This window comes from Castanea sativa, chromosome 7, assembly GCF_040712315.1.
Source record: "Castanea sativa cultivar Marrone di Chiusa Pesio chromosome 7, ASM4071231v1".
NCBI classification, from domain to species: Eukaryota; Viridiplantae; Streptophyta; class Magnoliopsida; order Fagales; family Fagaceae; genus Castanea; species Castanea sativa.
This window is the reverse complement of record NC_134019.1, coordinates 33,535,407-33,560,471: the sequence shown is the minus strand read 5'-3', so window position 1 is coordinate 33,560,471 and position 25,065 is coordinate 33,535,407. Positions and strand designations below refer to the sequence as shown.

Genomic DNA, 25,065 nt, shown 5'->3' with positions numbered 1-25,065 from the left:
CGGCAATTTACATAGCAATTGATTGTTATAATTGATAAGACATAGTTCTGATATCATATTAGAAGGGAAGATGCATCACATTCTAGACTATACAAGTCGAATGCAAAGTTTTTTAGATTGGAAAGTCCAAAACCAATCTAACAACAGATAGCATGAAGAGAGGTGCCTAGCTATGCTCTTTTCATTTTACATATTTGTAGAATGTATCCCTTCTCACCTGGAGAAGATGATGGCATTTGTGCAAACCACAGTCAGTGACATTTGAGTTTTAGAGTGCAAATGGGAGAACTTTATTGGTAATACTCTCCAACAGAATTTCTCTTTCAGAAATATAGAAATCCAGAGAAGAAAATGCAGGACTGATGTCTACGTTTGTAGATTTAAAACTTCCCAATAATTTCCTTGAAACAACATTGTTACATGCAAACATATTCACTATGTAGACTTGAAATGTAGGATCTTGGAGCAAGAAACAACTCTGCTGGACTAATTAACCTACAATAGCCACTCCATGTCCATTCATCAATGCATTCAACAAACCATATTTTCCAGGGTTTAAGAGCTTAGCATAGGGAATGTACTCTATGTTTTGAGTCAACATATAGCATTGTGCATCTCTTCTACATGAAATACTGAACAAGTTATAAAAGTATTGCTGTATTTTCACATGGAAGTGAGAGAAGTTTAGAGTTTGTTAATTACAACATAGAATACTATAAAAGTAAAAAGGACTTTTATCTTACTACCCCAGTCATTCCACAGATTCAAAATCTTTCCCCATCAAATCCAGTTGATATACAAAAAGACAGTCAGCAAGTTCCTGCAAATAACCAAAATTTTATGACACCATAAAGAATGATCAAATAACCAGCACACATCCAAATTCTGATTTTTTTTCCCCGCTGAAACCAAAGTTTTCTTAATTAAGCATAGAAGGCATCATCTGTCTTTGTTGTAATGTCTACAAAGCAAAAAAAAAAAAAAAAAAAATCTTTTTACTTACCATGAAGGCAACAATTCCTAAAATGTTTTGGCATTTACCAGTCAAAGCTAATAAAAAAATTCTATAGCCAATTCCTAACATGTTTTGGTATTTCCTTGGAAATTCATTTAGTTATTTAGTTTTCCATTTTATTGTGTATGTCCAAATTCTATTAAACCGGGTCATCACCATTTTACTGCGCTTTACTTCTTATTAATTGCTTAAAGAAGTGCACATTTGAAATTGGTTTGGCCCCTAATAATGCCAAGCGGCAGTACCTTATTGGATCACTTGCCTAAATCTCAGATCTTCTAGAACCCATCTAGGAGATGACTAAAAATTTTGTCCTTGCCCCCAAGCTTGCATAGCCAATTTGGTTCCCCATGCACAACCAAATTTCCCCTCTTTCCCTCTACAAATTGCAAGCTATCCAAAGGCCAAAGAAAAAGCTATCTCATATTCCATGTGACCTCACCATATTTTCCTATAAAATATGGGACGCCCCTCCCATGCAAAGCAAGCTTCATCACCTCAAAATTTTCCAGAAACAACCAAAAAATACACACACAACTTCTCACAAACAGAACCAGAGAAAAGTACCCAAAAAATCCCTCAATCACACAAAAACCAAGCTCTAAAAACCTGCAAACTTCATAGAGAAACACCCAAATTCCCAGCCGAACACCACCAAAATACACACATTAATTTACATCCCTGAGTAATCTATAGCACGAAATATGTGAACTTCTAAGACAATAGTTTCCCTGTTGATCAGCTCGAAGACAAGGACATCTCCTTCTTCCAAATCATGCTCCCGAGCAAATGTAGCCCATCCCTTGCCTATACTCCTACCTGCACCTGAACCCTCTCTATCGAAGCATCGTGCAGGGAACCGTTTTCCATCAGAATCCTGAAGTGCAATGGACTCTGTAGGTAGATACTTCATAGCAAATCCAGCAGGCACATACTACATAAGCAAGAAAAATATAAAACTACGCATGTTGCAACTAAATCACATATCTAGGTGAAACTTAAAACCAACAACACAAACTGTGACTCACCACAAAACTATTATATATGTTATGACGCCGCAAGATAGCTTTGAAAAAAGGATGTTCAGACTGAAACATATCTGCTGCTTTTCTTGCTCTTTTCTTTGCTGCTTGGATTGTTTTAGAAAATTTGGAAAATCCTGAAGTTGCCGAAAAGTCATCTACTTCTGCAGTTAGCAAACTAGTCATGAGAAGAATTATCTAACAGCATGCCACAATGTAAAGCATATATGTAATTTTATAGAGCTTACTATATTTGGATTTTGGATTCCTTTTGCCTGAAGAATAGAACCTGCCTTCCTTAGGAGTTTTTTCAGCTTCCTCCTTGTCAAATTTTGCAAATTCACTTTCTTTGTGATGACCACATTTATCACAGGATTGAGTAGCTGCTTGCCCACTACTACATGCACCCTTTCTTACGTGCCTTTTCTTTCTATCAGTCCAAGTTGTATATTTATTACGCTTTTTGAGTACTCCTTGACTAAAATACTCATCAGAAGTCCAACTTTCTGAAGAGTTCTGCGAAGGGCTATAAGTAGTTGAAACCGATACATCATTATACCCAAAATCTTTCTCCTCTGTTTCATTTGGTACTGAATCATCTTCCGCATCGCTACTTAGACAGTCAATGGGATAATCGATCTTGCCAGCAGTCATATCAAACATGAATAGAACATTGAAAGTTGAATTTCCTTCATATTTGAATATTAAAACATGGCCATTACTACTGATAGAGTGGTAATCCAAAAACTTGTCCCAGCCATCACTAAACCAAGTGCCGTTTTCATCTTTCTCCAAACTCAATTGCCAAACCAGACCATTGGGACCGTTGACTGTAGCAATGGAAGCAAGTTGGTCCCCAAATTTCTGTAAAAAAATTTCTGGCAGCTTCTGCAGCAGGTACCAAATGAAATTACTCCTAGTAGTTGATTTATTATATATTGTAGACATGACTTCATCACTCAAATAATTGACAAAAAACGTAAGAAATTGTATGGATATACAAACAGAAAATTCAACCCCACTTGTCCTGGTACCAATAGCTTATGTTGTTAGTAAATGTATCTTAAAATAAAATTGATAGGAAAAGAATGATTTTAATCATTTAAAAATTATTCTAAAACTTTTGGGCATGTATAGGCTTAAACTCTTCCTTAATAAGTATGATCCAACACTATGGTACCATGATAAAGCACTTGTTCCAAAAGCTTAAAATGTTAGTAAATTTAATCATTTTACCATTACGCAATTCTCTTATGGAATCAAGTGACAACAAGAAGGACAATGTGCTAAAGGTTCTCATCATGGAAAAACTGAATCGTTTTGTATAAAAATCAAAAATCTGTTCCTCTGTTTTGGTAAAATAAAGCAAACCCAAGAAAAGGATTATAGTCACTCAAATGTGTTGCACCAAATATAACAAGACCCAATTTCAACACTCATCTTCTTCCCGGGTTTTCTCAGAAACCAAACAGAAAGTTAAGTAGCCTCAGAAAACAAACAAGTGTAAAGCAACACTCTTTTTTTTTTCTCTCTCTCTCTTTGAAGAAAGAATCAAAGAAACAAACAATGTAACACTTGCATGTAACAACGTAAGAGACCCCAAAGTGTTTCATTCAAGATCAAAACAGAGAATCAGAGAAAGACCCAGAAAAGTTTAAGGAACAAAAAAACACATACAAGTATCTTTTCATTGAAAACAATCTTGAAGAAAGTCTCGGGATCCCTTGTGGGATACTTGCAACGCCGTTCACGCTTGTCAGTGGGCTCCACTCCCCTGCGGCGAGTCCTTGGCCTAGACGCCATATAAAAGCAAAGCAAACTCAGAGTCAGAGATTGAGAAACTCAAAGTGAAAGAGAAAGATAATGGAAGAAACTGTGTATATAGAGACACGTTTCACGGAGTCAGTTGCAGAGTGTAAGCCACGTTCACGTAGTTTCGCAAGCATCGTTGCTTTTTTTTTTTTTTTTTTTTTTTTTCAGGTTTCTTTGTTATTGTTATTATTTTTTATTTTTTTATTAAGCTTCTAAAAATAAGGTATATTAGTAAATTTCTAAATCCCACGTAAAATTTTACAACCCCACTACCAAGTCTTTCAACTGCCAACATGAGAGAATTGTGGAAATCGTTCAAATGCATTCGGTTTTTGTATAAATCTATCAGTTTTTCAAACTCTAAGAATAAAAAATAAAAATAAAAAACTATCTTTATAAACAAAACAAAAAAAACTATCAAAAAAGAAACGGTAGAAAAAATGCACAAATTCAAATTTCATACTTCCCTAATAATTGTTAAAAACTTTTTTCATTTTTTATCAAACAATTGCTTTATAAATCAGGTAAAACATGCAACCAAAATCAGGTAAACTATGCAAGTTTAAAATTCCCTATACCCCTATCCATAACATTTAAAATTTCCATTAAAAAAAATCTTTCATCCTTCACCCCATTCAATGGCCACTACAACATATCTTATTTTCGTTTCAAATATTAATTCTATAGTTTAATACATGAGTTTTTGTTAGGCATACATGTAACACCCAATAGTTTTTTTTTTCTTTGTACTCATTCATTTGAGTGTTCAAGACAATGGGTATTTGCAATTCTGTTCCATGACTTTTTTATTGGAATTTGAAATGTTATGTTTTTTTTTTTTTTCTTAAAAAAAATGAATAAATCCATTACATTAATTTTACTTTCACTCTGTTTCTTTTTTTGGATTAATAATCATAAGAAAGTCTTATATGAAAGACAAATTTCGTTTTTTTTTTTAAACCAAAAAAAAACTTATATAGATGAATTTTTTTTCTATTTTTCTATGTATTCTAAGCAATTGGAATATTAAGTTATTGTATTTAAATGATACCAAATCACTGTTGGTTTTGTGCATTTTGTAGATGAATCTACTCGGATTACTTTCCCAAAAATAGTAGTAACATGCATTGCTAGATTTGCTTCTACTCCTTTCTTTGTTTTTTTGTCCCTAATAAATCATTAATCTTTGTATTTAAAAAATGTTGGGCCACAACACCAAGTTTCTTGGATAATGATCTATTTCATTTTCAAATTTGGCAACATGTAAGATGAGTTGCACGTGCAACTCAATAATATCAATGATACCAAAAGATCGGGACACTATATGAGATTTTGGAATTTTGGAATTTGGAGATTGGAAATGGGACACTACATGAGATTTTGTATTTTGGAATTTGGAGATTGGAAATTTACGTACTTTACTTTAGTAGGTTATTGTGTATGTAAGGGGGGGAATATTCTTGACACAGACACTTCCATACATGGATTTTGTAGGATTTTTTTTTTTTTTTTTTTTTGAAAAGATGCATATAAGTTTGCTATGAATATTTTTATTTTTCTATTTTTTTTTATACAAGATAGAATTTATACTCTAGTCTAATCTATTTTTTTTTATACAAGATACCTCGGCCCTTGCCCCCCACACCCTACAAGCATTTATATTTGTGAAGTGATCATCGCACCAAGGATGCACGGTAAGTTTGCTATGATTAAATTGTAAAGGAGTTGATACATTTTAGTGTTATTGTAAAGGAGTATTTAATTGAATAAGCAGTTGGCGAAATAATCATTTGTTTATTTAAGTTTTTGAAAATAGGCAATCACTTAATTTTAAAGTAGGATTTTTGTGGATTTGAGGTTATCATACGTTTTCACTTGGTCATGAATGCACTTTTAAATTCTAGTTCACTAGGAATTTGGTCATCTTATTTAGTATTTACTTCTATTTTATTTCATAGGAAGTTAGCATTTATTTTTTCACAAACCAAAATAGCCTTTCCATTCCATGTCCATTCATCAATGCATTTAACAAACCATATATATATTGTCAGGGTTCTAAGAGCTCGGCATAGGGAATGAGAGACCCTGTGTTTTGACAGATAGCATTATGCATCTCTTCAACATGGAATACTGAACAAGTCAAAACGTGTTGCTAGAATTTCACATGGAACTTAGAGAAGTTGAGAGTACTGTTATTTACAACATAGAATATTAGGGGGAAGAAAGAAGGCATTTTATCTTACTACCCCAGTCATTCCACTGACTCAAAATCTTTCCTCATCAAGCCCAGTTGATATACAGAAAGACATTCAGCAAGTTCCTGCAAATAACCAAAGTTTCTAATACCATAAAAATAAAATAAAATAAAAATTTTTTTTTTTTTTCTGAAACTAAAATTTCTGACTTCCCCACCTTTGTTGCAAATTGCAATGTCTACAAAGTAATCAAATCTTTTTAGTTACCATAAAGGAAATAATGAACAAAATGTTTCAGCATTTTCCTGTCAAAGCTAATCACAAATTCTATTAGCCAATTCCTAAAATGTTTTGGCATTTGCAAGTTAAAGTTAATCAAAATTCTATTAGCCCAGCAGTAAAAGCAATAGAAACCATAACATTAAAATAGTAAAAATAACCTCTATACCCTTTAAATGATGAGAATCCTGTTGTTTTATGAATCTGCAAACAAGCACGGTCCTAAACCAAGCAGTGCATAAATGAGAGTCTGAATGAGGACTTGAAGCCCAAAGAAGTAACAATGCAATTAAGATACGCTGTTGTGGTCCACCACAATGTTACTAATGGGAGTATGGGACAACCAATTTAGACCCTATTCAAGGTACATGATTAGTTTCTAAATTCCCCCTGCAGTAATGTTGGAATATGCATGCATAAATAGTTTGATTAATTAAGTGATTGAATTCCACATTGAGTACTACTGTACTAGTGACAAGAGCAAGTGGTTGATATAACCTAAATCTCTTCGCTTAAGTTTTTAGGTTAAAGTGGTGTGCCAAGAGGTTGTATTGAGTCAATTTAAATAAGTTGTACTGAAAAGTTTATGCACAAATATGAGCTTCATGAATAAACTAAACAAGTTACAGCACACCAAAAAAACAAAAAGGTACCTTGCACAGCGTAGGAAGTTGGTACTTACCAACCATAGGAGATAATTAGTTCAGATTGGCTTCTCTTCTCTCAAGGTTGATTTCCTGGACCTGCATCTTCAAGAACCCGAAATATGGTCACTTTCAGTTTCAGCATGATGTCCTCCTTACTGATCAGCTCAAATACACAAACATCTCCCTCCTCCAAACAATTATCCAACACAAACTCACGCCATCCTTGGCTCAGTTTAGTTCCATTACCCTCATTAATACATCGGACAAGCCACCATGGCCCATCAGAAATTTGAAGCATGATTGATCCTGACCTGTTCAGATACTTCTGAGCAAAGCTGGATGGAATATGCTGCACAAGTGAAAAGAAATGCATCTCTACCTTAGCAATATATAAAAAACTCAACAACAATAACAACAAAAAAAAAAAAAAAAAGATTATAGTTGGAGGCTAACCAAAAGATATCCCTTGTGTATATAGGATGGTTTCATGACAACCCTGCAAAAAGGATTACCAGGGTTGAACCTTAGCGCTGCACGAATTGCCCTCCCTCTTTTTTCAGCTACAGCTATCGAAACTTCTGCCCCAGGTATTCCCACTTCCATATTGAATTCTGCTGATAATTCATGTTCATATATTTATTCATGAAATCAACAAGGAGAAAATCAATTTGGAGCATAAACAGAGGGCCTAAGTTCATAGAGCTTACTAGGTTCAGTACTTTGCTTTCTTCTTTTGGCACTTTGTTGTACTTCATCCCAGTAACCTGATCCAACTTCACCTGCAGTCCTGGTAAGATCACTCTCATTGAACTGGATGCCTATATTCCTAGTAGATCGAACTTTTGCTTTTAAGGTATCTGCATTCTTTGCTAGATGCATGTTATCTCCATCAGGGCTATGCATTAAGTCATTTAATGCAGTCCTAATGCAGCTTTTATAGGGTTTCTGTTGATCTACATGTCCATCAGAAACATCATTTCTCCAAGTTGGGCGTGGAGGGAAAGAACCCAAGAATTCAATTGAGTCATCATCTTCTATTTCTTTTCCATGCAGCACTGGATGGTGCTTGGCATGGCTGGGTTCTTCTGCACCCAAGATTTCAATTGAGGCATTATCTGTTACTTTTCCAAGAGACACTGGACATTGCTTGACATGACTAGGTTCTTCAGAACTACTTGGAATATTACATGATTCACAAGCTGTCAAATTGAACATATAAATATCAAAGTTTGAATTCCCTTCATATCGAAAGATCAAAAGATTTCCAGCATGAATACAGTGGTGCTTTACAAATTCATGCCAGCCATCATGAAACCACAACTTCTGGTCGGCTTTCCTTAGTTCCACAAGCCAGTCACGACCACTGGGAACAGAAAGTGTAGCAACACTAGAGAGTTCATCTCCAAATTTTCTAACAAACTTATTTGGGATCCTCTGCAGACACAATAATTAAGTTACATTGTTTCAGTTGAAATGAAATAAGGAAAAAAATTGACCATGATGCCATAGATAAGGCTTCATATCAGTAGTTCACCACAGACATAGCATCAGTTGGTAATGTTGTTGATAAATTAGAACATGAGACCAATAAGGATGGTATGTCATCTCATTTTAATTGGCATACAATAAGTTAATTTTGGACTTGGCCTGGGTTGGACTGTCAAGATCATAACACGTGGCCAAAAGTGAGCATGTGTCATAATGATGACAGGTCCAGTGCACAGGAGCACTAGACCCAATCTTTGCCCGAGAATTTCAAGAATTGATACTATTTTACAAAAACAAAAGAAAATTTTAATCCATATAAGCAATATATAAGTGAAAACTTTCTAGCAGAAAATATTTTCCTCAATCACCAAGGTTATTAAACCCAATTTAGGCAAATGAAATGAGGAGAACAAAATTTTAATATTTAAATATTGTTCCAAAGGTTTCTTTATAGAGGGGTCCTGTAAATTGTAATAGATGTAGGTCAAGGGGACTCTAGGAGGGCATTTTGTTTGGGAAACAAAAGAAGAACAAAATAAAGGAGTAGGACCTAGGAATCAACACCTAGGGTTTGCTTGAAATTAACTTCAAGTGAAAAAAATAGTAGATAAAACCTAGGCATCAACACTTAAAGCTACTTGGAACCAGCACCAAGCATTGAAGAAAACTCCCAACCCAAATTTTATAAAGCCATAATCAATTGCTTACAATACACCATTTTGGGCTTTTAAATAGGACTCCAAAGTTACATCATAGAGGGACGGGAAATAAATTGCGAAGGAAATAACTTGTAATCTATTACATTAATTTCAAAAATAAGAGAATTAAATCCTAAAAGTCTCAGCACCCATTAGCATCAATCACAATCAATCAGGTCCGACAAAATCAATCATCATTAATAGATCATTTTCTTTTTTGTGTCCACACCAGTAATTGTTAGATGTTAGTGATTTTACTTGGATCAAATCATTTGGGTATCACAAGAATGACTCATTGTAACCCACTTGATGGTCACTTGCTAAAGTTCAATCAATACAGAATCACAAGAATGACTCATTGTAATCCTTTTCTGATAAATGACTCACTGTAATCCACTTGATAGTTATTTGCAAAAAGTTTGAGCCCCAAAATTATCGCAGCCACTTTTCAATGTAACCAAGTTCTTTTGAAATTTCCTGTTGGGAAAGAGTAAAAAAATAAAAAGTTGGGGAGGGGTAGGGGCAGAAAGCATCAAGATTGAAAGCACACGCCCAACTGCCAACAAAGAAAAAAAAGGAAGTACATGATGACCGCTTAAGCCAAAAAGAGAGAGACAGAGAGGGAAATAAAAAATAAAAAAGATAACTTGGGGCCAAAGAGAAAAGCAAAAGAACATCACCAAAAGCCAATAGAAAAGTAAAAGAAGATCATTTTAAAGAAGAAGAGTAAGGAAAAAAAGACCCATTAAGCAGTAAAGGGTTCATAACCAAATTACAACATAACACCAATTGCATGCAGTCCAAACAATCCAAACTGTCAAACCATATTCAACATTTCAAACTTTTCACCGTGACCACATGGAAAAACAGCTACTTTTGCAAACATAGCTCTCTTTTCTCTTCTTTTTTGTCTCTTTGTAGACCCAAAAAAAAAAAAAAAAAAAACCAAAGTTGTAATACTTCAAATGTCCAATTTTCTCAGCAACCAAACATAGTTTAGGATCCATTATTTTTTTCTACCCAAAAGTGTAAAATAAATATTAGTAATTAACAGAAATCTAAACTTGATATGTTTACCATTTAGTACATGCCCAAAGCCACGTCAACAAAGTTGGAACCTTTCAAACTTAACTTCTTAAACTTCTAAGTTTCAAGTGCTCACATAAAAAAATTAAATAAAGACAAGTTTCTCCCTCTCTCTCTCTCTCTCTCTCTCTCTCACAATTTTCCTACCAACCAAACAAACTTTTACTTTAACAATAAAACAAAGTGGAAAAGGAAAAAAAGAACAAGTTGGGCAGTTCTTGTGCACATCTGTTAGATACATGCATAGCTGAGCTAACTGAACTATAAGCTTACCAGCTTCTTATCTTGGATAATAGAGACATCCATTAACTTGTAAAAGAGGCAAGCCCTCCTGTTTGGAAATGGAGAGCTTGAATGGAGGCTTTGGTTTACCAGCTGTGACATAGTTGATTGTGATTGTTCAGTCTCAGTCACTGGGAAAGCCAGACCATGATCATTCATCAACCACACTAGCCGATATTTGGGAAAATATTGAAGAAAATTTTACTTCTTAAATGGCCCCACAACTGGGCCAGAGACTTCGTGGGTCCCATAAAAGATCAAAAGAATTGTAATCGTCGTGTGACTGTCTGTGAACCCACTATTATTAGATTCATTAATTTTCTTTTTCTTTTTTATCATACTATACTACTTTTCTCTCAATTTCTTTGAAGGTTTTTTTTTTTTTTTTTTTTTAACTTTGAGAAATATATATTTATTCGTAAAAAAGTGGTACCCGACATAAATTATATTTTTATGATAACATCTCCCCCCCCCCCCCCCCTCCTCTTTCTTGATTCTATCTTATTCTTATCACTGATAGCGCATCGAATTAGGGATAAAAATACAAAAGTGTATGCCTCATTTTGACCAATTCCCATTCTTGTTATTTGTAGGTTTTCTTTACACTTTAGGGTCCATTTAGTGGAGAAGATGAAAAAGTGAGTAAATAGAAAATTATAGGACGATGAAAAATTGGGAAGATAGAAAATATTTAATTTTTTCTTATTTATGTTTGATTGGAGATATGGAAAAATAGGAAGATAGAAAATATTTAATTTTTCATTATTTCTGTTTGGTTGGAGGGTGGAAAAGTGGAGGGATGGATAATTTTTTTGTTTGGTTGAGATAAAAAATGAGAGAATGAAAAATAAAATTGATATAAATTTACCATTATGTCCTTACTAAATATGTAAACAAAAAGTAACACATTTATTATTAAAAAAAATTGTATGGACACTTTAATTTTTTTTTTTTTTATAAAATAAGCAAATGCTAAGAGGATTAAAAAAAAATAGATCAAAACAAACAAAAATAACTAACGTATGTACTGTGCAAAATTTTATCCAAAAACAAAAAAAAAAAACCAAAACCAAAATCAAACCAATGTGAACTTACTGTGCAAACAAGAAGATCCGGGCAAAAAAAAAAAAAAGGCAAAAGGCAAAAAGTTGGTTGTTTGACGGAGAAGAGCAATTTTGTCTAACATATATCTTTTTCTTTTTTTCTTCTATTTTCTATTCATTTTGGAGTAATTGAATTTAGGTGAGCCTAAAGAGAAAACATCCCGACCCCATCACTTTTCTCTTCCCCTCTCCCTCTCCTCTCAACCAAACACCCTTTCCACTTATTCTCTCCTATTTTTCACTCTTTTTTTTTTTTTTATCCTCCCTAAAATCCACCCAACCAAATATATCTTTAAGAAGTGGAGTATTCATGATCCAACCCCATCCTATATTGTTGCTATCATTATATTTGGTATGAATCTGACCACGTCCTGCTTTAATTAAGATTGAGTATTTTTTTATTGAAATCAATCAAGTATTTTTGGAAAGTTGCACAACATTCAGGTAAATGTATATTTGTTTATTAGCTTTTGCTACTTTTCAAGGTACATGTATATTTGTTTATTAGCTTTTGTTACTTTCCAATGTAGTAGAATTTATTAAATTTCTTCTTAACGAGTGCATATAAACGTCCATTAACAAAAATTCTCATGTTATATCACAAATGGAGAAATGCAACTATATCCTTCTTTTGCCAATATGTCTACACAATGGTTTCTTTTAATTTATTAAATTTCTCCTCAACGACTGCATTCGAACATCCGTTAACAAAAAGCCTCTTGTTATATCACATATGGAAAAATACAATTATATCCTTCTCTTGACAACATGTCTACGCAATGGTTTCTTTTATGGTGTGCTCAAGTTGATTTTCCTCGAGCTTATACAAGAAGAACATGCAATTAGACGCATTGGAACTAGAACGGTAAGAACAAATGTTAATATCATAGATGGAATTTATTTTGAAAAGATCCCCAAGGACCCCCAACAAATTATCATCCATTTCAATTCTGGGTTTTGTGATGTCCAAATGAATTGCTCAATTAAACCCATTCTTGAGTACCCACAATTTTGTCATCACAATGTTAATTATGCCAGTGTTTCTAAAGAAATAGTTAACTCAGATTAACTCTAATTAATCCCCCGCTTAAAGAGTTTCCAACCTATTTGAAGTATTAATTGTTTAAATGGTTTTGGTTTAGTTCACTGTTATTACTAATTTTTCAGGTTGTATATGACCATTCAATCATACTATTTAACAAAAGAATAATATCATGTTTACAATATTTCAAAACAAATTTTAGACGGTAAATTATCAAAAGGAGGTTTTTTTTTTTTTTTTTCACAGTTTTGTTTTTTGGTTGAAGACAAATCTACTTGTCTAATTTCTATGGAATGGAATTACTTTATATTTATAGATGGACAGGGATAACTCCTTCCTGTGCCGGGAAAACTACATCCACAACTAGGATATCATGCTTGGTCACCAAACAGGCCTATAATTTAAGGCAGATCTGGTATAGAGTCACATCACTCACCTCACCTCGCACGCCTATCCTCCTTTAACGTAATCTTCTTTTTTATTTATTTATTATTTCTTTTTGGACGGATGTTACAATTTTTCTTTAACGTAATGTGTTTCATCTTTCATGATTCATTCAGTATTCATTTTCTTTTAATAGTAAAAGCACAAAAACAAAAAACAAAACAAAATTATTTAACTTCAGCAACAATTGGACAACTCTGTAGTCACCAGTCACAGTCACTACATTTTTTAGTTTCCCAATTGAATAAATAAAGCACAAAAGACCACTGACGTATTAGCACTCACATTACGTGATTTACCTACTGATCCTAAATTTCATTTTCAACTGTTGTAATGTTGTATTAAATTTTTATAAATTGCGGTAGATTCTACCAAAAATAATAAAATTTTGGTATCAGCTGTTATAACGTTATAATCTATAAAGTAATATTATATACACGACAATTTTCATAATAGTTGAATTGACAATTTTAATTTTTATCTAAATGCGCTACTCTTACCTACCAATGTGAAGCCGATGACAATTGAAAAGGATTCAAGTTTGTTATATTTATAGAATACTTGTCAGCCTGGAATTGACCACGGAAACACAAAGGGTGCCTATAAGATCCAAAAATACACAAAACTCAAAGTCCAAACAAAATTCCTTAAGATTAAGGACAAAAATTGTCAAGTTATGATCAATCTCACATCATTTTACTTACCAGTCACAACTCACAGCAACAATTCCCAGTGCAACAGATTGATGAATTCATACATGTCATGCAATGCAAGGCAAATGCTTCACAAAATTCTGCTAAAAAATATGGTTCCTTTTACAAATTTTGATCATCAGGTTCACTGGAACCACTAAATAAAAGCCATCAATTTATGTTGCAAAATTTATGGGTACACCTCAGTGACATCCTAAGCACCACGACCAAAACGAAGTCAATGAAGAGCTTGTAAAAAGCAAATAAGAGGAATTTCTAAACTCAATTGTATTAACAAGCTGCACATGGCTCCATGCACTCGAAACCTTTGTAACATTGTCCCATGAGATTTAGACCTGCTACAATGTTCACTAATCTAAAGTGCAAAACCCCTATCAGCCTGAAATAACTACAATGAAATGTGTCCTGTAGGCTGTACATGTCAATTCTCTATCCAAGACATGCCATAAAAACATTATTCCAATGATGTTGACATCTTCCATCTCCCATTTCTATAAATGAGAACCAGAAAGTCTAACATGAATATTTTATCTTAAAGAGTCGTGCTTGACTGCTTGCATTAAGATAAAGAGCATGTCAATTCTAATTCCTCTACCTCAAGAGTCACAAAAAAAATCACCACTTAGCATAAGAAAGCAACACTCAGTGCGTTCCTGCAAATGAATCCAAATCACACCGTCCCACATGGCATAAATCTGCCTGAACACAACTATCATGCCTATATTAGAAATTAATATTACAATAGGCTTACAAACTGGCATCTCCTCCCTTATTAGACCTTATTAGAGGGTGAGTTCATGGGTTTAAAACCAATTGGGTGTGTGTTGACTTATTATTCAAGCAAGAATTCTTTTTGCACCATTATACATATAAACCAGTGCACATTAAACCTTCAATTTATAAAACAAAAAAGAATTCAATATATGTAAACTTTTTTATTTCTGAATCAGAAAAGCTACCCATCCATCAATGCTGACTAATATGACTAGCAATAGGACAACAATTCTGAAATTGTGCAAGGCCGTACACAATGCACAAAGCTCCACTTTTTGCAAGGTTCAAGTTGGGCAGATTTTGTTAAACAGCATGTTTTATTGACTGTCTCACAATTAGCTCACAAAATTATGAAGAGGTGTCATAGATAAACAACTGCTAGTTTTATTTCATGCAATTTCTAGGAAATTTTTTCACATCATGTTGCCCATTAACAATGTCAAACAAGTACAAAATATTTTTCTTCTATAAACAAAATTATAAAAGCTCAACAGAAGTAACTCTTCCCTAGCTGCAAACACGAGAAAATTAACAATCAGTAACTGGAGCAATAAAATAAAATTTCAGGCTGAAAATACCAAATCAAGAGGGGAAGAGGAGAGGGAATGACTAGGATCCATTGTTCTGGTCCACTTTGATAAAAACTAGATTGCACAATCTATTTACAACCCTAGTCAAGACATAAAAATCGGTATTTAAATTCCTAACTATTAAAAGTTCCACTAAGTTATCTTGGAAAGTTTATGGACACAAAAAAGCAACTAAGCTCCTCGTGAAGATTTAAGATCAGTAACTGGCCACCCAGAACATAATGTTACTTGATACAGTCTAGAAATCCAAAAATTACCAGCAACTAATTTCTGATTAGTTTTAAGTGGTTGACATGTTGCATTAATGGTTGGTTCACCACCAGCCCATTATCATCGAGGACACGATATGTGGTAACCTTCAGCACAATTTCCCTCATCTTCAACAGCTCGAAGACACAAACATCTCCTTCCCCCAAATTATTCTCCAATGAAAATTCATACCATCCCTGACTTAACTTTGCTCTACCTCCTCTATAAAGGCACCGGACAGGCCACTGTCTCCCTTCAGAAGTCTGAAGTTTGATAAATCCTGATACCCCACTTAGATTCTTTTCAGCAAAGCATGATGGGAGATACTGCACAAGTAAAATGAATACATTATACACTAAGCACATTTGTTTTTTATTAATATGATAAAGTAAAGCCATGTTTAGCACATTAATCTCAACGGCTCACCATTATACACCCCCTATATAAATAAGATGGCCGCAGTACAACCCTGCAGAAAGGATTGGTTGGCTCAAATGCTTTAGCCGCATTAATAGCCCTTTCTCGTTCCTCTGCTGTCACTGTTCTCTTTCTTGCAGAAGCACTTTCGTAAAATCTGAACCTCATATCTACTTCCTCTTCATGTCGAGCTGATGACTCCTGCTCATCTGCATTTTTATAGAATTACTGATGAGAAAATCAAATTCTTTAGGCTTCACCAGATGAAAAAAAAAAAAAAAAAAAAAAAAAAAAAAAAAAAAAAAAAAAAAAAAAAAAATTTAAGAGCTTACTAGGATCATTTTTCCGCTTTTTTCTCATAGTTTTTTTAAGTTTTTGAATTTCTTGATCTGCACTTTGCAATTTCACTTCATCCAAAGACTTTTTAAGCTCAGTTGCATTAAATTGAACACCTATCTCTCGAGTATGATGAATTTCTGATGGGGATTTATCAACACCTTTTGATGGATGCATGTTCCCATCCCCAGCCCAATTCAAGCAGTTTTTAAGTTTAGAGCCATTGAACAAATTCTGCAGTGATGGAGGATTGTAACTTTTGTTAGGTGTCAGTAGATCTCCACGTTCACCAAAAAGCTTGTTTTTCAAAGATTCAGTAGTCGGCGTGGAACTCAAGATTTCTGTAAAGTCATCATCTTCCATTTCTTCAAATACACGATAATGACTGGCATAACTGATCCCTTGAGGACCACCGGGAGTATTGTTTTGATAGTTGACCTCAGAATTCGCCAAGTTAAATATATGAACAAAGAAGCTCGAATTCCCTTCATATCGGAATACTAGAAAGTACCCAACACGGATGGAGTAATGCTCAACAAAGTCTTGCCAACCGTTGTGAAACCAAGCACTACTGTCGACTTTCTTCAATCCTACTTGCCAAACATGACCATCAGGAACAGAGAGTGTAACAACAGGAGAAAGGTCATCCCTAACTTTCATGACAAACTTTTCTGGTATCCTCTGCACATACCCAATCAAGTTAGGTTTTGTTTGTTGCAATGAAATGCATGATTTACAATTGTAGCTGAATTAAGACATGACGTTGGACAAGTAAACAGGTGACATGGTCACCCACATAGGACCAAGTTGCATAATATATCCATGTACCCAATTAGTTGGAATTTAGGCATAGTTGAATTCAGTTGAGTTGTGTACTTGCGTGCGTGTGGCACCAAAAAACATGACATGAATAAAACACTGCTAATCCTATGACCTAAAAAGTTAAACAGCATTTCAAAAATAAACTAAAACATCGAGAAAAGTTTAGCAATATTATCCAGAGTATAAAGAATATTGTATCAGAGACACAACAACAGTGAGTAATATCCAGATTATCAACTTTCCCCAACAACCATATATGGGTATGGCAATTGTTCAAGTACAAGGAATATGAAAATTAAGAAAAGATAATCTTAAATATCACCAATCCCTATAGGATGAAACTCACAAGGTGTCTGAACAATGAAAATTTCAAGCAAACCTCAAAATTACTAGTGACAGGTGAATTTACACCAATATCCTAATGATAACATGGAAAAACAAAACTCTGAGTCCATAAGATCGGCATATAACTAGAACACCAACAATTACAGTGAAATATATCATTCAAGTATCTACAAATCAACAAAATAGCTTTGCTTTTGCTAGTAGCATTCAGATGACATTTCCTGTGCTTTATGAATGCCATCTTTTCTTCAACACCTAATATAAGTACCCCAAGAAAACACCTTTTCAAGGAAATACTGCGTGATAAAAAGATGGAGAAATATAAACAAAACCTCATCTATTCAAGAATTTCGGTTCTCACAAAGAGCCTTGTAGCTCAGTGGCATAACCCCATCCAAGGTTATAATTATCTCCCTCCCACACTTGTATTAACAATTGAATTATAAAGAAAGAAAAGAAAAAAAGAATTTCAGTTCTCAAATATATAAATAAGAACAACCCACTTAAATCCTTCACAACATCTATGATAAACTGATTCATTTTCCTTCTACGTTACCCAGGTTTTTCTCTACAACCAAAAAAAAAAAATCATGGGTTTCATCAGATTCTCATAAAACAAGCCATATCAAAACAGAATAAAGGGAATTCCAATTAACTGTTCAAGTTATCTTGCTCTATTTAATCCCAATAACCAAACAGATTTTTGGGTTTTAGCACCTTCAAACAGAGTTCTTGTTCTCTACAAAAAATTGTGCCAAAAAAAAAAAAAAAAAACTTTTTTGTTGCAAGGAAAAAAAAAATCTTGCAAAAAATAACTCTTTTTTTTTTTAAAAAAAAAAAAAACATTTGTATTTTTTTTTAGTTTTAAGGACCTTACAAAAATCATATTCCCCAAAAAAAAAAAAACTAAATCCTATATAATAGGCCACGAAGCAAACAAAAGGAAATCAAAAGATTCAAACCAGAACCTGTGAAAAAAAAAAAACCCCAGAAAACCCAATTCCCATATTGCTATTTCTCTCTCAAACTTTCTTGGAAACCAAACAGAAACCCACAACTCTGCTTCAAAAACCGATAATTAAAAACCAAATCCATGAAACACAAAACCCCACAAAAAAAAAAGTCAATATAAACAAAAACCCTAGAGAGAGAGAGAGAGAGAGATTAGGGTACCAGCTGCTTGGATTGGATTGTGGTGGAGAGAATCAGCTTGTGGAAATAAGGGCGTGGCATTTTCCGTAAATATTGTGATTCTTTTTTTAAGGTTCAGCAGCAGTAGTATTTAGTCAGTTCAGAACTCAGAAACAGAACAGAACAGAGAACAGAGCATTGAAATTCTGAAACAAACTTGAAACTTGTGTTGTGTTTTTTGATTGATGAAAGAAAATCTTAAAAAGGGTTTTTGGTTTTGGTTTTGGTTTTAGTTTTTTTTTTTTTTTTTTTTTTTTTGGGTTTTTCAGATCTAGCTTAGGTAAGGTTCCTTCTTCTTATTGTCTCTTGTCTCTCTCTCTCTCTCCCTGACACACACACACAGTTTGGGGTTAGAGAGTCAAAGAACGTATTTTTAAAACCTTTTATAAAACCCCCCACACCACCAAAACACTACACAACACAACTTGACCTAAAATATTTATTTTAATATAAACGAGTTTGCCACCTTCTTTTTTTCTGCCTTTTTTTTTTTAATTGATATTTTTATTAGAAAAAAAAAATGAATATTTAGAATAAAAGACAATGAATTTCAAACTTGGAATATTTCTATTAAAAACATTAAAATATTAATATATTGAACTATAAGTCTCTGAGTTAAACATGTTGAAATCAACATAACATCTTCATGGGTTAATCTTTATATTTATATATATGTATATAATTCAATTGGTTAATATTTTAGTATTTCTAATAGGGATATTAGGAGTTCAAAATTCCTTCTTTTCCATATATATACATGATCCATATTTATGGAAAATAAGGAATTTTGAACTCTGATTATCTCTATTAAAAACACTAAAATATTAACCAATTGAACTATAAATATTTAGATTAAACAAGCTGATATCAACCCAACACCTTCTTGGGTTAATTATTATTATTATTATTATTATTATTATTATTATTATATTTAATGATCCATATTCATGAAGAATTTCACTGTACATATAATTTTTTTTATATGTACCATATTTATTTGATCATTTTCTATGCATATTTATTTAATTATTTTATTTAGAAATAAACATGCATATCTAATCTAAGCTGTTAACACATTTAGTTTATTATTATATTTAAAAAAATCCCATGAGCATAAGATATTGCCTTAATATGTTATGGTCAAACTCCTATAGTCCTATTTCGTTTCTTAATATTGTCTTAATTTTTAGTTATGAGGTTTTTCTTACCCAAAAAAAAAAAAAAAAAAAAAAAAAGAAGAAGAAGTTATGAACAAAGTTAGCTATAAAAGTGGTTGTAGCCTTACTCAATAAAATAAACATTACTACATATTTTGAAAATCTAGCGGTTGAATTGCGTATTTTTTACACTCTTAATATATGTCAAATTTTGTATTAATCAGATATTATTTATTATATAATCTATAAACTTATAATGTAAACAGTTTATTAATTACATAACAATTGATCTTTAATTTTCTAAAATTTTTGCAAGCATGAAGGATATAAGAAGAAGATGTAACTCAATAGTGACTTTGTCAAAGTTCACCTCCAATAAAAAGATATTGAATAAAGTTATAGTTTAAAGTTACAACTAAATTTGTAGCTAAATTTTGTCCAAAAGTTACGAGGTTTTGAAAATGGTCTAATTACTATCTTTATCATCATTTGTTGTCAAATTTATTATTAAAATTGTACAAAGAGATATATATATATATATATATATATATATATATATATATATATATATATATATATATAATTTTTTTTATAGGAAAAATTGTATAAATCTTGAAAAGGAAATTACCTATAAACATGGTTGTTAAAATCTCAATCTAGATCATACATCTTTAAAATCCTTTGATCCTAAAATTGTTAAACAATTTGAATTGCAATAAGATCTTTAAATTAGTAGGATCGGGGTAGGATCTAGATCCAAATCAAGGGATTGGTTTGATTCTGGTAGGATCATGATCCAACTACAATCGCATCTAATCCTAAATTTTGATATATTTATAGTTGGTTGTTCAGACATTTGAGCTGAATTTCTTTTATTAAAAAAAAAAAAATCAACTTTTGTAAGACCTTTAGTAACAATTTTAATGTTTAGAATGCTATGTTATAATGTTTTATATAGTTAAAAACTTATTTATATTTTATAATAATACTTTTATCTCTTTATAATCTATTATATTCCTTGTAGATTGTCATCATTAATTTTTATTAAAGAATTACCTCAAAAAAATTATTAAAGAGTATTTTTACACCTATGTTAAGATTCTTGAACACATCATTGTTAATCGGTGATTTTTCTCCTTTTGATTTTATTATATGAAACAATAGAATTTTATGACTCTCAATATGACCAAAAGGCTCTCATACCAATCCTCTATTGCATCTCAATTTTAATAACCATGACTACATGTTAATCACACTATTTATATAAAATTATATTGATGGAAATTATTATGTGATTTTTAGGAGTAAAATTAAGGCAATAGAAATGTTAAACAGTTTCAAAACTTCATAAACTATCTCACGAACGAAATTGAACTCCTTTTAAAAAAAAACAATAATGAAATTGAACTCTGAGACAAAGTTTAATGGCCAAATTACAGTTTGTTTAGTAATTACTATAATTAATATAAACTGTTTGTAAAGTAACACAAATTTTATATTTTGTATATTCTTTATTAATAAATTTGATCGAGTACATATATTTATATTTTTTTTTTGAGAACCGAGTACATATATTTATAAGATCTATAACAATAGGATTTTTTTTAATAAAAAAAGGATCTATTGCCATTTGATTTAACTTCTTAGAATCGCAGTGTTTAGCAAGACCAAAGTCACTAAAAGAGTAAAAGTCTTTCATTTAGCTATTCTCCCAAAAAAAAAAAAAGTCTTTCATTTGGCTTAGAATCTAATAAAACATTCCCTGTAATCATAAACAGGCGATAGATCATAGAGGATAGATCCCCTCTTCATGAACACAATCCTAATAATTGAACCAAATTTCTATGATGAAGCCAACTAATACTGGTAATATCCTATTTGGAATATTGATAACCTAGCCATGATTCAAGTGAAATCTGCAGAGGGAGAGAGAGATGACAAATAGCATTGACAATGGTGGTGGGTGGGATTGAATCATTGGCCGCTTTTTCGACTTCTCTCCAATATAGCATGTGATTTCTTTCTTCTGGTAGGGGTGTACATTTGACCCTTCAATCAGATGAAACCAACTCAACGCCTTGTGTTGGTTTTCGTGGGTTGAGTTGGGTAGAATTATTGAGCCTTGTGCTAGGTCGGGTGGGATTTGGATTAATATTTTTTAATCCATATAACTTAATTCAATCCATAAGTGAAATATAATTTAGGCATGTTATGTGAATTGTAATAATTTATTGAAAAAAAAATGTTTTTTTAGAGATGAGTTATTATTAAGAGCGGACGCCATATGTTGAAATTTTCGAAAAAAAAATGTTTAAATAGTTGATGGAAGTCCAATTTTTATAAAGCATGAAACATGAAGCACAACTCGACTAGATCAAGTTGAGTTGAAAAAAAAAATCTTTAAATTCAACCCATACACACCCCTAGCTTTGGGTTTCTTTGGCTTATACCTAAGTTCTAGGAATATTTTATTTCCTTTTGTGTTTTAATATATTTAAAATAGAAATTAAATAGGGTTTGACTGTATAATAATGAGTTTGTTCCTATTCTTTTATTTTAAAATAATTCAATGTGGCATTATTTCATTAGATTGACAAGTGTAAATATTAAATTTTATACCTAATCCGTAATGAATTTAAGCTCTCTTATCCAGGTTATATATATATATATATATATATATAATTTTAATGGGATGTTTCATCATCAGTATTTAAACCGATGAATTATAGTTTTTTTTTTTTTTTAGGATGGGGATGAATTATAGTATTTTGATTTGCCACAACATTTCTATTATTTTATATGCACATTTCAAGAAGAAATTAGTGTGATAAACGGAAATAAGAAATCATTTCCATGAAGGCACTAACTATAAAAGAAAAAGAGGACAAAGGTGGGACCAATTCTAATAAATAAAAAAAATTAGCCAAGGAAAGCTCTCTTTTTCTCATTATTATTTTGGGTCTTATTAATAAATGCTTTTAAGGCATTTATTAATGGACCATTTAAAAAAAATAAACTATTTTTATGAGAAATATAAAAATTTGTCTATATATTATATAAAAGGAAAGGATGAAATTAAAATAACATATATAAGAAGTGACAATTGACAAGTTTAATTCTTATAATTGAGTTTTATTAAGATTTTTTATTCTTTCTGTGTTTGTGAGATAAAAATATTTAGTATTTAAAAAAAAAAGTTATCACTTAAATATATATTATATATTTCTCTAAATAAACAAAACTGATATCTTCAACCATGCTTATACAAAAAATTAATTATTGTTTTAATCTGATGATAAAAAATAATTATTATAAAGCAGACGTTATGCATTGAAATTCTATCTTGTCTTGCAAAAGATGATAAATATTTCAACTATGTATCAGTCTTGTCATTGCACAACTGAATATATTAAATATGAAATAACAGGGGAATATGTTTGATAGCTATTTCTAAAAATAGTTTTCAATTTATTTTTTCTTTAAATGGATTTGGTCGTTTAAAGAAAAAAATTGTTATTGATTTTTTACTCAACAACTTTTTAGTTTTTTTATAATTTATAACTGTTTTCAAATTAGATATTTCCAAAAAAAAAATTGTATTTAAAACATTTTTTTGTTTTTGTTGTCAATTATAAACACAAATTTTCAGAGCAGTTTTTAAAAATACCATCAAAGACAGACTCGTCTTGGTCAGCAGGGGGGTCAAGCACTAAAAAACCTCACTCGGTACGAAGATGAAACGAAGGGCACCGAGTCAATAGGATAGGACAGTAGCAGTACATAAAGGACATCCTCCATTCCATGTCTTTATTCCATTCTTCTAGGACAAGGTTTCTTTTTCTTTCTTTTTTTTTTTTTTTTTCAAAGTAATATTTTGGACCAATTATTGTTTTTTTTTTTTTAAACAAAGTAATATTTTGGACCAATTATTGTATCCGTGTCAGATCAAGGTGGTAGGGGCTAATGAACTATATGCACTAATAGTAAAGATACACATTGTCATGGTAACTCAACGGCGTTTTAACTAGTTGGATTGGCCTAATTTCTCATGTCTATTAATCTACTAACAATATATAAAAAGAGCAATTGACTCTAGCTACAGAATATTTGATTTATTCAACCTTTACCTTTTGAGGTGTGTTTGGAGAGAAAATAAAATTTTTTAACATTAAAAATATATAGATAAAGTTTAGATACAAAATTAGTTGTAAGACTATAATATTACTCAATATTTTTTTTTTTATTAAAGATGAATTGTGACAAATTCACTATTGGATTATATCTTCTTCTTATATCCTTCATTTTCTTTTTTTACAAAATTTTTAGAAAATTAAAGATCAATAGCTATGTCATCAATAAATTGTTGAAATTGCAAGTTTTTATAATTTAAAATTATGCATAAATATAAGCTTATAGATTATATAGTAAAGAATATTCAATTGACACAAAATTTGACTTATGTATTAAAAGTGTAAATAATATGCAATTCGATGGTTAAATTTTCAAAATATGTAGCAATGTTTATTTATTAAGTAAGGTTGTAGCCTTAGATTACAATCAATTTTGTAGCTAAATTTTGTCTAAAAAATGTTATGCCCACAACATTTTCACAATAAATCTTAAATAACAACTAACAAGTTATTATTTACTATTATTGTTGGGAAAAATAATTTTAGTGGTATATTCAAATTAGAATTATTAATAACTTATAATCAAAGATTTGTTGTAAAAGTATTGTAGAAATATTGTAGATGTAACATTTAGTATTTAATACAATTACCACAACTAAAAATAAAGATATTATGAAAAAAAGTACTACATCCACAACATTTTTCACAACATTTTAACAACAAAACTTAGGTGGTAAATTGTTATATTAATTTAAACTTATCAATGAAATTATTTTTTTACCAACCAATAACAGTTTGTAACAACCTACAACTTATGATTTGTGATGAAAATGTTGTGAACATAACATTTCTATTGTGAAAAATGTTAAGACATGCTAGGACATATGTGAAAATTGTTATGTACATATGTCATTTAGAATTGGCTAATCCTTTGACAAAACGCACTTTACTTGTAATTGGACAGATCTAGGATGATTTAAATCTTCAAGCAACTTTGTGTTCAAGTTAAGTGTTAAAGCCATGCAAATCTATTCAAGAAACAAGTGAAGAATTGCTGTATTTTAAAGCTCGACAGTAGCTCAACAGATTGAATCTATCGATTTTTAAAAGAAACTTTTTGTCCGAAACTCGACAGTAGCTCGACATAGCCTTTCTATCGCGATTTATGAAAATTAGATTTCTAGATCTGTTTTTCACACATATCCAAGCTATTTGTGTAAGGTTTTTT

General features: G+C 31.7%; 3 protein-coding genes across 4 annotated transcripts; all 3 read right to left on the bottom strand.

Annotated features, from left to right (window-relative positions):
* Positions 1-1,340: 1,340 nt before the first annotated feature.
* On the bottom strand, positions 1,341-3,840 carry LOC142644354 (B3 domain-containing transcription factor VRN1-like). Its single transcript, XM_075818985.1, has 4 exons — positions 3,715-3,840; positions 2,286-2,925; positions 2,044-2,201; positions 1,341-1,949 (listed from the first exon to the last, which is right to left on the bottom strand). Exons 1-4 carry the CDS (start codon positions 3,838-3,840, stop codon positions 1,689-1,691), a joined length of 1,185 nt encoding a protein of 394 aa, XP_075675100.1. The 3' UTR covers positions 1,341-1,688.
* A 2,075-nt stretch (positions 3,841-5,915) lies between these two features.
* On the bottom strand, positions 5,916-8,517 carry LOC142605326 (uncharacterized). Of its 2 annotated transcripts, none has more exons than XM_075776782.1 (4): positions 7,678-8,517; positions 7,424-7,584; positions 7,006-7,319; positions 5,916-6,169 (listed from the first exon to the last, which is right to left on the bottom strand). In XM_075776782.1, exons 1-3 carry the CDS (start codon positions 8,183-8,185, stop codon positions 7,047-7,049), a joined length of 942 nt encoding a protein of 313 aa, XP_075632897.1. In that variant the 5' UTR covers positions 8,186-8,517; the 3' UTR covers positions 5,916-6,169; positions 7,006-7,046. The 2 variants fall into 2 exon arrangements, with proteins under 2 accessions (XP_075632897.1, XP_075632898.1); XM_075776783.1 differs by having other exon boundaries at positions 7,424-7,581.
* A 6,611-nt stretch (positions 8,518-15,128) lies between these two features.
* Positions 15,129-18,906, bottom strand: LOC142643393 (B3 domain-containing transcription factor VRN1-like). Its single transcript, XM_075818006.1, has 4 exons — positions 18,533-18,906; positions 16,189-16,873; positions 15,866-16,065; positions 15,129-15,765 (listed from the first exon to the last, which is right to left on the bottom strand). The coding sequence occupies exons 1-4, from the start codon at positions 18,590-18,592 to the stop codon at positions 15,454-15,456; spliced, it is 1,257 nt and encodes a 418-aa protein (XP_075674121.1). The 5' UTR covers positions 18,593-18,906; the 3' UTR covers positions 15,129-15,453.
* Between the last annotated feature and the right edge of the window lie 6,159 nt (positions 18,907-25,065).

Excerpts from the sequence above, each read along its gene's own strand:
- LOC142644354 (XM_075818985.1), bottom strand. The coding sequence starts at position 3,840 with ATGGCGTCTAGGCCAAGGACTCGCCGCAGGGGAGTGGAGCCCACTGAC. Across the intron at positions 2,926-3,714 it reads TTTTCAATGAAAAGATACTT|AAGCTGCCAGAAATTTTTTT; the intron begins GTATGTGTTTTT and ends TACCTGCTGCAG. Across the intron at positions 2,202-2,285 it reads GAATCCAAAATCCAAATATA|AAGTAGATGACTTTTCGGCA; the intron begins GTAAGCTCTATA and ends TGCTAACTGCAG.
- LOC142605326 (XM_075776782.1), bottom strand. The coding sequence starts at position 8,185 with ATGTTCAATTTGACAGCTTGTGAATCATGTAATATTCCAAGTAGTTCT. Across the intron at positions 7,585-7,677 it reads AAAGCAAAGTACTGAACCTA|CAGAATTCAATATGGAAGTG; the intron begins GTAAGCTCTATG and ends ATGAATTATCAG. Across the intron at positions 7,320-7,423 it reads TACACAAGGGATATCTTTTG|CATATTCCATCCAGCTTTGC; the intron begins GTTAGCCTCCAA and ends TCACTTGTGCAG.
- LOC142643393 (XM_075818006.1), bottom strand. The coding sequence starts at position 18,592 with ATGCCACGCCCTTATTTCCACAAGCTGATTCTCTCCACCACAATCCAA. Across the intron at positions 16,066-16,188 it reads AAAGCGGAAAAATGATCCTA|ATGAGCAGGAGTCATCAGCT; the intron begins GTAAGCTCTTAA and ends ATAAAAATGCAG. Across the intron at positions 15,766-15,865 it reads TATATAGGGGGTGTATAATG|TATCTCCCATCATGCTTTGC; the intron begins GTGAGCCGTTGA and ends TTACTTGTGCAG.